Source organism: Physeter macrocephalus, chromosome 6 (genome assembly GCF_002837175.3).
Source record: "Physeter macrocephalus isolate SW-GA chromosome 6, ASM283717v5, whole genome shotgun sequence".
Taxonomy (NCBI): domain Eukaryota; kingdom Metazoa; phylum Chordata; class Mammalia; order Artiodactyla; family Physeteridae; genus Physeter; species Physeter macrocephalus.
Genome location: NC_041219.1, coordinates 7,734,970 through 7,746,812, shown reverse-complemented (window position 1 = coordinate 7,746,812; position 11,843 = coordinate 7,734,970). Strand labels below are relative to the sequence as shown.

The window sequence follows — 11,843 nt, the reverse complement described above, 5'->3', positions numbered from 1 at the left end:
GCATGTGGTATCCTCCCAGACCGGGGCGCGAACCCGGTTCCGCTGCATCGGCAGGCGGACGCGCAACCACTGCGCCACCAGGGAAGCCCTAACGTACAACTTTTAAGTTGTGTGTTTTTTCTTTCAGTTGACACTGGAGGTGTAGAAAGCAGGCAGGTTGTCACCTCTCTTACTCCACAGAGGTCTTACAACAAAGCAGATAAGAATGTGTTCTTTGAAGCCAGACTGCCTCAGCTCAAATACCAGCTCTGCTGTTTACTAGTGATGTGGTCTTGGGCAAATTATTCACACTCTATGTTTCAATTTCCTTATTTATCCAATGGGGAAAATTATGAGTATTCTTGTGGGTTTATTGTGAGAATCATGAGTCTACTTTTGTGAAGTACTGAGAACAGTTCCTGGCAAGCATATGGGTTGCTTTTAAAAATTCCTTCTGAAAATAGATGCATATGTGGTGAACAAGAACTGTTAAAACTTGGAGCTTTCTAGCTTTCCCTTTCAATTGTTCTCAGTTTTGGCTGCACATTTGAATCACAGAGAATCTTTTAGAAACTCTCTTGCTGTACCCCAGGCTAGTTAGATCAAATCTCTCCATAGGAGAAACAAGGCAATAGGAGTTTTCAAAACTTCCCAGGTGATTTCACTCTGCAGCCAACACTGAAAACATTGCCTTAACTCCTACACCAAAGAAAATTCAGTGTTTGTAGGTTGATCTCCTCATGTATTAGTCATTGCACATGAGTTTCCTCAGATTCTTTTGCTCTGCAGAATACAGATCTTAGAGAGAGGACTACAGAGTAAGGCTAAATTTCAGAATCACGGAAATTTGGAAAAACTTTGCGGTCATTTTCCGTTGCATTGAGATAGAATCCAAAGTCTGACAAGGCAAGGCTCTATGGAGGTCCAGTCCCTGTCTGCTGGGGGCTCAACCCATCCTCCTCAAATCATTCTCCCCACTGTTCACTATGTTCCAGCCTGGCCAGACACCTTTGTCCTCCTTGAACAGGCCAAGCTCTTTTCTGCTTCAGGGCTTTTTGGCTGGCTGTTTCTTGTTCCAGGAATGCTCTCTACTCCCCACCCTGCCCCCCGCCCCTTTTCTTTAACCTGGCCATTGCCTAATATCATTTCCTCAGAAAAATATTTCTTGACTTTCCAATACAATCAGTCCTTCTAGGTCCCGTGTTGTAATCATTCACCAACATTATAGTTTCCTTCATAACACCCATCACAATGTGTAATTACGTATTTACTGGTGGGATTATTGGCTTAATGGCTAAACTCCTAGCTAGACTATAAGCTTTTTTATTTTGTCCTACTTTCTTGTCTCAATGCTTTATGCTTAATACTGTACGATACAGACGGTTCCTGATTTACAATGGTTCAACTTACAATTTTTCTACTTTATGATGGTGCAAAAGTGATACACATTCTGTAGAAATCATACTTCGAATCTTGAATTTTGATCTTTTCACAGGCTAGCAATATGAAGTAGGATACTCTTTCGTGTTGCTGGGCAGTGGTAGTGAGCTGAATCTCCCAGTCAGCTACACAACTGTGAGCGTAGACAACTGACACAGCCATTCTGTACCCAGATAACCATTCTGTTTTTTCACTTTCAGTACAGTATTCAATAAATTACATGAGCTATTCAACACTTTATTATAAAATAGGCTTTGTGTTAGATGATTTTGCCCAACTGTAGGTTGATGTCAGTGTTCTGAGCATGTTTAAGGTAAGCCAGGCTAAGCTATGATGTTTGGTAGGTTAGGTGTATTAAATGCATTTTAACTTATGATATTTTCAGTATTCATTGGGTATATCAGGATGTAACCCCATCATAAGTCAAGGAAGATCTGTACAACCAATAGCTCATGAATAAATATTTAATAAATGAATAAATGAAATTTAGTCCTGAAAGGAGTTTTTGATTGTCCATTTCGAATAGGTTGTGGTTTGGATAAAGAAATTGACACTCAAGTATTTAAGTGACTTGCCCAAAATCATTCAGCTAATTAGTGCTAGAATTAGGATTTGGTCTCATTTCTCCCATTTCTCAGTCCAGTGAACTTTCTAGCCTTAAGTGATTCACTGCTGCAGATATAAAACAAGAGGATCAAGAAAGTAATTTAGATATATGGAATGAATGAAAGTTTAATTCAGTCATCATTCAGAAAAACAATTTTTACTGTACAATAATGTAAAGTGAGTACTAGAAGATACTGGAAACTGAACTGAGTTTCAGTTTTCAAGTGAAAGCAGAAGTGACCAAAGGCTTAATTGTTTTGAAAGTTTGTTAATCTTTAGTTCAGACTGGATTACTATTTGGAACGTGCCCAGTTCCTCAGAAAAGTGTACCATCAATCAATAATAAAGCTACCAGTCATTAAATTCCTCTACAAGTGATTTGCATACATGAACTCCAAATCTCTTTGCAACTTTGCAAAGTAACTATTCAGAGATAAGAAAATTAGGCTTGGGCTTCCTTGGTGGCGTAGTGGTTAAGAATCCGCCTGCCAATTCAGGGGACACGGGTCCGAGCCCTGGTCCGGGAAGATCCCACATGCCGCGGAGCAACTGAGCCTGTGCTCTAGAGGCCGTAAGCCACAACTACTGAGCCCACGTGCCACAATTACTGAAGCCCGTGCGCCTAGAGCCCATGCTCCGCAACAAGAGAAGCCACCGCAATGAGAAGCCCACGCACCACAACGAAGAGTAGCCCCTGCTCTCCACAACTAGAGAAGGCCCGCACGCAGCAACAGAGACCCAATGCAGCCAAAAATAAATAAATAAATTTATTTAAAAAGAAAATTAGGCTTATCACACAGTTTGTAAATGGTTAACATAAGAGTTAAAACCACATTGGTGGAATCCAGTTTCTCATCTGACAACAAGGAAAAAGCTGAACAAACAGAATCTACAACTCTTCTTTGATTTATCAAAGAACCAAGGGCACAGGGCAAACTGCTTCCCCCAAAACTGGAGAGACAGACAGGTGGATACAGAGTATCACAGCTAACAGGGAGCAGCAGACCAGGAGCAAAAGCCAGCAGCTGGAGCCAATACAAATAGAAAAACTTTAAACTGTAATTAACAAACTGCTGGAAGCTCAGTGTAGACTGCCTTGAGAGTTAAAAACTCTGAGGGGGCCCCGGATTAGGAAAGCCCCCTACTTTCCTGAATTTTACCTCCAAGAGCCATACCAAATTCTCACTGTAAAGATCAGAGAAAATCCCTCCAGGGGGAGGAGAAAAGTAACCATTTAAAATATGCCCAGAGCTTTCAGGTCTCCTTACCAAGGTTGTCCCTCAAGGAAAACTATTTTACTAGAGCCTAAGTGACTGTGATTTCACCAAGCCTAACCCTCCTGGGGATGGGGAAATACCCAACTCCAGCCTCCTCTAGCTTTTGACATGGGGAAAGACTTTTACTAATAACAGAAAGGAAAGAGGTGCCATCACTACCAATCTCATAGACACTAAAAGGATAATAGAGGAATATTATAAACAACTCTTATTTCCACAAATTTAATAACTTAGATGAAATGGACCAATTCCTTGTAAGACACAATCTACTAAAACTCACACAAGGAGAAATAATCTGAATAGGTTATCTATTTAGGAAATTGAATCAATAATTAATAATCTTCCAAAATAGAAAGCACCAGGCCCAGACGGTTTCACTGGTGAACTTTACCAAGCATTTAAGGAACAAAAGATACCAGTTCTTTATAATCTGTTACAAAAAAATGGAAGCAGAGGGAACACTTCCTAGCTTACTCGATGAGGGTAGCGTTACCCTAATACCAAAACAGAAAGGAAAACTACAGACCAACATCTCTCAAGAACATAGTTTCTGTGGGTCAGGAATTCAGGAGCATCTTAGTTAGGTGGAGTACCTATGAAATTGCAGCCAAAATTTTGGCCAGGCTGAAGGCTTGAAGAGCACTGGAGGATTTACTTCACATGGTGCTGGTTGTTGACAAGAGCTCTCAATTTCTCTCCATGTGGGCTTCTCCATTGCTTGCTTAAGTGTTTTTGTGACATGAAGGCTGGCTTTCCCCAGAAATGAGTGATCCAAAAGAAAGCAAGGTAGAAGCTGTGATGTCTTTTATGAACTAGCCTCAGAAGTCACATACTGTCATTTCTTCCATATCCTATTGATAATACAGGCCAACTCTATTCAATATGAAAGGGGACTAAACCAGGGGCCATCTTAGAGGTTGTTTATGACATCATACAATGGAATCCTTTTTAGCGATGAGAAGAAATTACATACACATGTAACCATATAGATAAACCTCAGACATTATAATAAAAAAAAAAAGCCAGACACAAGAGTACACAGTGTATGCGATTTGTATGATGTTCTAGAACAGGCAAAACTACTTTATGGTTATTACCCCTGGGAAGAGGAAGAAGTGACAGGAAATGACACAAGGGAATTTCTGGGGTGATGGAAATGTTCTATATCTTGAAAGGGTGTGCTTCACATGGGTGTATCATTTGTCAAAGTTATACAGTTAAAAATATTTGTGTTCCAATGTAGAAAGACTTACTTCAAAAAATAGAACCATAAGAAAAAAATCAGGTGAAGACTGGGAGTGAGTGGCAGTATAGATGAAACAAGAATGGTAGAATGTCAATAATTGTTGAAGTTGGGAGACGGATATACCAGGGCTCATGATATTATTCTGTTTACTTTGTATGCGTTTGAAAATCCCAAACTTAGAATTTGAGAAACTAAAACCAAACTGTTTCGCGTAATATTAGAAATCGATGATTATTCCCACTGCCACCCTTAAGTAAAATAAAACACCCTTAAATAAAATAAAATAAATCTCATAAGTAAAAAAAAAAAAAAGAAAAAAGAAAAAAGAAAAAAATCAGGTGAAGACTGGGAGTGAGTGGCAGTATAGATGAAACAAGAATGGTAGAATGTCAATAATTGTTGAAGTTGGGAGACGGATATACCAGGGCTCATGATATTATTCTGTTTACTTTGTATGCGTTTGAAAATCCCAAACTTAGAATTTGAGAAACTAAAACCAAACTGTTTCGCGTAATAAGCTTCCAATTCCTTTGTGTAAAAGTTTATCGCTTCTTTTGTTTTACAGTGCTAATTATAAGAGCATTTGTGTCATGTGAAGGCTGCATTATGAATTGCACACTAAGTCATCTTAGCAACCCTGATTATAACTGGGAACACAAAAATCTGGTGGTGGGAGGTGGGCAGTGAGAAAAATCTTCCAGGAGCACATTTTAACCTGTCATTATGTAAAAATTGGTGACAGCCATCCAGTTCTTAAGGAAAGAGGGACGGCAAGTATGACACAAAGATGGTTCAAAGACATTTCCTCTCAAGCCAGTTGATTTTTCTCTTCTTCTACCAGATGGAAGCCCAGCAGGGACCATGGTGATCTGGATATTTAGACAGCACTTCCTACTTTTTGTAACAGCCCTTGTTTCTTCCCTCAAAGACTCTAAAGGTAGGAATTTGGGGGTGGGAATATGAGGTGGAAATTAAGTAAAAGAGTAAAGGAATTTGGAAAGTGGACACAGAGGTTATTTTCCATAATCCTATCACTCAAGGATCTAATTTATCATGTGGAAGTACATATGTCTTCTCACAGATGCCAGTGAACTTCCTGCCAGAACAGAAGCAAGAACCCTCTAGTAAGAATGTGTGGAATAAAATGGAGATATCGAAAAGCATAGGATATATTCTGGGACTATTAATAGTCCAGATGGCCCGGATGCATGATGCATGAGTAGGGAAATAACCGTTAATAAGTCTAAACAGCATAGGGAGACTTGTACTTACTATTAGGTACCCATTATCTCATGAGGAGAAAAATCATCCCAAAAGTTTAAGAATGAGGTTTTGGTTAATATATTTTGATGTAAAAAAATATACTTTTCTTCTCTTTTGCAAAATGAATTACATGAACCCAGTTCATTCATATAATATTGGGAGTTATCTTTTTCATAGAATAATAATAATACCAAATATAAAAGTAGAAGCAACTTGCATTTGCATGGCACTTTAGATGTGTCAAATAGTAATGATAACAGTTACGGATTGCATATTATATGCTAGAGACTGTGCTAGGTATGTCAGAAGACTGAACTCATTTGATCCTTACAGCAACAATAGCCCCATTTTATGGATGAAGAATCTGAGACACAGAGAGGTTAAGTAAACAGGGTCATGCAGCTAGTAAGTGGCAGAGCTACGATTTGAACCCAGGCAGTCTAGCTCTGAGCCTGTGCTGCATTATGCTGTCTTTCAAAGCTGACATGGTCTATTAGTTCTGTGGCTGCTGAAAAAATTACCACAAACTTAGTGACTTAAAACAACACAGATTTATTACCTTCCGGTTCCGAAGGTCAGAAGTCCTAAAATCAAGGCGTCAGCAGGGCTACCTTCCTTTCTGGAGGCTCTAGGGAAGAACACGTTTCCTTGCCTTTTCCAGCTTCTAGAGGCTGCCCCCATTCCTTGGCTTGTGGCCCCCTTCATCCACCTTCAAAACCGGCATCTCTCTGACCCTCCTTCTGTTGTCACATCTCTTTCTCTGATCACAGCCAGAAAAGGTTTTCCACTTTTGAGGACGCATGTGAGGAGACTGGATCCACCTGGATAATCCAGGATAGTCTCCCGACCTCAAGGCTCTTAAGCTTAATCATGTCTGCAAGCCTCCTTCGCCAGGTATGGTTGTCACAAGCTCCAAAGATTGGGACATGCACATCTTCTGGGGACCATTATTCTGCCTACAACACATGGTTTCTTCAAAGGCTTTTCACTCACATTGACTGATTTGATATCAACAATATGTGAAACTGAAGTATGCCTATTAACCCCATTTTCCATACAGAAAGACTATGTTTTGCCCTAAGGTCATATAGCTAGTGTTAGGGCCCTCTACAAATGGATCTCAAACTACCTCTCTAGTCTCATTTCATACAACTTCCCTCTACCTAATCTCTAGTCACAGTGAACTATTTTTTCCCCTCAAAAATGTCACACCCTTTGCAATTCAGTATTCGGATGTGTTGTCATACCCTCTGGGAGGGAGTCCCCACCATCTTGACTTGGCAAACTTTTACTCATCTTGTAATGTCCCACTTAATGTTCTCTGCCAGGTGTTCCCACATCACCCAAGCAGCTAGTGGCAGGGTTCTCGCTGCCTCTGTCATACTCTTGCTATACACTAGCCACACATCGTAACATATGTGAACACATGGTGTTAGGATGCAAATGATTCTAACTGCCTGGTTTTGATGGAGATGCTTCTATGATTGACATCAGGAGACTAAAGTGAGGATAACACACACACCCCTCCATAGAGAACCTGACAACCTGTTGCATAACTCCTAGACTCCTCAGCCAGACCAGAGTTATAAAATGGAGCCAGAGAAGAGAAAGCTTCTTTGAGGAGAGTAGCGAACAGTTTCTCTAGAGGGAGTGGTAGCCGGGCTGTGAGTCCCCAACCTGGGGATGAAACTTCAAGTGCACCTTTGGAGACTGTTTCCTTTAGTTGAGAGAGAGATGACCCGTGCCTGACTCATGCCTGAGAAAGTTAAAGCCAACATTCATCCTGGGGGCTGACTCCTGCCTGGGACTCCAGGGGGCAAGAAAGTGCCGGACTCCTCTTTGATGGTAAAGCCAGAGATTGCATTGAGATTGGCTAGCACTTTCAGGGGTTGTCAAAGCAAGGGATTTTCCACATGGAGCACATGAAGTTCACCTGGTGAAACCTTATCATGAGGTTGTCTTGAATCCTATCCAATACAGTTACCTGAGAGGTGAGAACACCACAGCGGAAAGAGGCTAGATGCCCAGGAGCTGAGAAGTAACAGTGGTAGTTTGTTAGAATAATGGCCCCCAATGCATCACATCTGTCACCTTTCTCCTTTACAATGTGACTCTCCTACTCTTTCCATGATGAGGTGGAGTACATTTCCCCACCCCTTGAATCTAAGTAGCCTTTTAACTCTTTGGACCAATAATTGCAGCAGAAATGATATCATGAGACTTCTAAGTCTAGGCCCTGAGAGAACTTGCAGCTCCTACTTTATCCTTCTTGGAACGCCTGTGTCATCAAGTAAAGAAGCCTACTGGAGGATGACAGATGGGTCACGTAAGCCGAGCCAAGAGTGAGCGTCAAGGTGCCAGTCATACAAATGAGGCCATCAAAACTAGCCTCCCAGCTGACCTGTCAACTGACTGCAAACATGGGTGAGTGAGCCCAGCTGACATCACTTAAAATCGAATTGCCCAGCTGAGCCCAACCCAAACAGCCAGCCACAAACTGAGAAAATAAATGGTTTTTGCTGTAAGCCACTAAGTTTTGGGGTGGTCTGCATTAATAGATAACTGATGCAAGCAACCATTTGAACTAGAGATGCATCTGCTGGTGGAAGAAGAACTGTAAAAGAGGGGCTCAGCAGGAAACCTCCAAATAGCCCACAAAAGCACCCCCCAAGCTAATACCAATTTTAACCTTCTATACCAGACTCATCCAATAACACCAGCTTTTGCCATCTGCCACGCCTGGACAGGCAAAAGTATCATTACAGATTTATCTTCTTCCTGCCTCTATCTCCCTTCCCACTTCTACAGCAGTGTCTTAGTCTGTTCCGACCGCTATAACAAAAATACCAGAGACGGGGTGACTTATAAGCAACAGAAATTTATTTCTCACAGTTCTGGAGGCTAGAAGTCCAAGATCAGGGTGCTAGCAAGGTCAGATTCTGTGAGGGCCCTCTTCTGGGTTGCAGATGGCCATTTTCTCAAGTGTCCTCTCATGGTGGAGAGGACAAGAGAGCTCTCTGGGGTTTCTTTTATAAGGCACTGATCCCATTCATGAGGGCTCCACCTCATGACCTGATCGCCTCCCAAAGGCCCCCATCTCCTAACACCATCACGCTGGGGGGGGGGTAAGATTTCAACATATGAATTTTGGGGGCAAACAGTCAACCAGCATCAGCAAAATTTTAGTTTATTGAGAGTCTCAATTCAGCATTTAGAATAGCCAAACCTGGGTTAAAAAACAAAAGCCAAAAAAAACCCAAACCCAAAACCAAGAAAACCCAAATCCCAACCCTCACCTTGGACCTGCTTTAGCTGGAAGCCTGCAGTGGGAAAGCGGAACACGGTTCTCTGCTCTTTCACAGTTCACCTGTTCTCCTACCTGTTTCTAAGAATAAGAAGAAATGTTCACGGCTTGCTGGAGTTTTTATATAAGGTTATGGGAAGTTTAAAGGGCCAGTAGAAGACAAAAATAAAGTCACTTTGAAAAATCACAGACCACATGTCATATTTGTTCAACATACTAGTTACACACATTTGTCTTCCCCACTCTTATCGCACATGGATGGCACAGACCTTGTCTCATTCATCTTTGATTCACCAGCTTCAGACACAGTGCCTAAGGCATAGAGACACCAAGAGAATGTTGCACTGGATTTATGTTGTGCTAAACCCCATTTTACTTTTAAATTCATTGCTAATAAGGTCTTTTATAAAGAGAAGGAATACCATTTAAAATAACAATGGGGAAGGGTAGTGGGGAAGAGGGGTTATTCCCAGAGATTATTTTGTTTACTTTGAGCATTTTTTGATTTGTAGAAGAAACATATTTGACTTTAGACTTTTTAGGAAAGTATTTAAAATTATTTTTGTATAAGTATTTTAATAGCAGTTTTATTGAGATATAATTCATATACAATAAACTTAAAATTATTTAACAAAAATTAAAAATCATCTGTAATCTTAACAGATAACACATTAATGTTTTGGTATACATCCTTCTAATCTTTTTTCCTAAACAGGTTTTTCTTGGGTGTAGGTACCTGACTTGAAGCAGCAAAATGCTAGTACAAATTATAAATTTCACTGATTAAGAAGAATATATGTTAAAGTACACTCAAAACAAATGTTACGTGGAAAATATCTCAAATTTCTAGCAGTAGTTATCTTGGGGAAGGTGGGAGAAAGCTAGGTTTGCTGAGGAGTGGAGGCAAAGCATTTTTAGTTTTACCTCTAATGTAATTTTGTAAAAAGGATAGATTCTGGGTATTAACTACGCAGTAAAAAAAAGAAAAAAATCCAAACATTAAAAAAAGAGTTGCCACATGTATAAAATAAGTTTTGAAGGGGGTGGTTATGATAAACGAAAAAGAATTAACATGTCTAGTCTTGGCAGGGAAAATAATTTCAGGAGCCTTGCCCTGCTAACCTGGCCTCACCCTCACTCCTTCTACAATCATTTGCTGACTCCTTAGTTCCAAAACCATTAAAACTGCATCACATGATTGAGAAATGTTGGTGTCATCTCAGTCCTCTGAAATTCAGGTAGCTAAACTGTTTTTTTAATTTTTAATTTTCTTCCAGAAATATGTTCCTGATTATCAACTTTCAGTGATTCTTAAAGGGAGAACTGATTAGTGTCGAACAACTTAAACAAACATATATTAAACACTTACATATTTTAAAAATGTTCAGTTCAGTTTCCAAATGTTCCACTTGGAGTTATAGCAACAGTACTCCATAGTTAAGCTGCATGATTGTGTTTTCATGTTTAAACCACGTGCAAGCCACCTGGGATTTGGTAGCTAAGTACAGTCTTTTCTCGTTGCGATGGCATCAGGAACATGAGATTATGGGGGCTCCAGGTCACCGACTGTGCAAACATGCGGCAGCTGTTCATATTGCAGGCATGTGGCAAAGTTTACAATATGTCACTGCACATGATTTTTCTCCATACTCGGCCTATACCTAATTGGGATGAGGTTGGCATTTCTGAAGCCAGCATCCTACATGTAAAGCAGCTAGAAATAAGAAAGAGACATATGCCCCTAGGCTGAGGCATAGATAACTCAAGTAATGAGAAAAGCTAGGAATGGGATGACCTGTTGTAGCAGTTCACTGTTCTGTTGGCTCCATTTGACAAGTCTTCAAATAATACTCCTTAAAGTCTTCAGGTCTCCTCCGGGAGCTGCCCCGAGCCACATATACTTTGCTCTTTTCTACTGTGTGACAGTATGGCAAGAAGTAGTATATATGCCTGTAAGCTGCCTAGGTAGGCATTAGTACCTATTATTTTATCATATGGCTACATGAAGCTCTTTCCATGAAGAGTGTTTTTTACACAAACTGTTTACTATTTCAGTAAGATACATGTTTTTTTAAAAGGTGCTTCATTTAAAAAAATCTACAATTACCATATCCAAAAATGCTCTGAAAACAGAAAGTTTCTTCCTGAATTCTGTGACAAAAACTGATCTGACCTGATCTCAGGCTCTCATAGTCTTTAGTAAACACACTTATTGGTGGTATTCATATACTCACCACAGAAATATTAGTGTATTTGATAATGGGTGCCATCCTAGACTCTTTTGGGATTTTTTTTTAACATCTTTATTAGAGTATAATTGCTTTACAATGGTGTGTTAGTTTCTGCTTTACAACAAAGTGAATCATTTATACATATACATATGTTCCCATATCTCTTCCCTCTTGCGTCTCCCTCCCTCCCATCCTCCCTGTCCCACCCCTCTAGGTGGTCACAAACCACCTAGCTGATCTCCCTGTGCTATGCAGCTGCTTCCCACTAGCTATCCACCCTATGTTTTGTAGTGTATATATGTCCATGCCACTCTCTCACTTCGTCACAGCTTACCCTTCCCCCTCCCGATATCCTCAAGTCCATGCTCTAGTAGGTCTGTGTTTTATTCCCGTCCTACCCCTAGTCTCTTCATGACATTTTGTTTTTCTTAGATTCCATATATATGTGTTAGCATATGGTATTTGTTTTTCTCCTTCTGACTTACTTCACTGTGTAT

The 11,843-nt window shown here is 40.3% G+C and overlaps 1 protein-coding gene across 2 annotated transcripts in view; it reads right to left on the bottom strand.

Moving 5' to 3' along the window:
• Positions 1–11,843, bottom strand: part of TMEM19 (transmembrane protein 19) — a 51,079-nt gene that overhangs the window by 16,971 nt on the left and 22,265 nt on the right. The window contains exon 7 of one of the 2 annotated variants that reach the window (XM_028490398.2): positions 8,743–9,196. The exons of the other annotated variant lie outside the window; for it this stretch is intronic. Coding sequence (XP_028346199.1) covers positions 9,104–9,196 — 93 coding nt within the window. The 3' untranslated portion in view covers positions 8,743–9,103. Of the gene's footprint in view, positions 1–8,742; positions 9,197–11,843 lie in introns of those variants that run through there. 2 annotated transcript variants of the gene reach the window in all.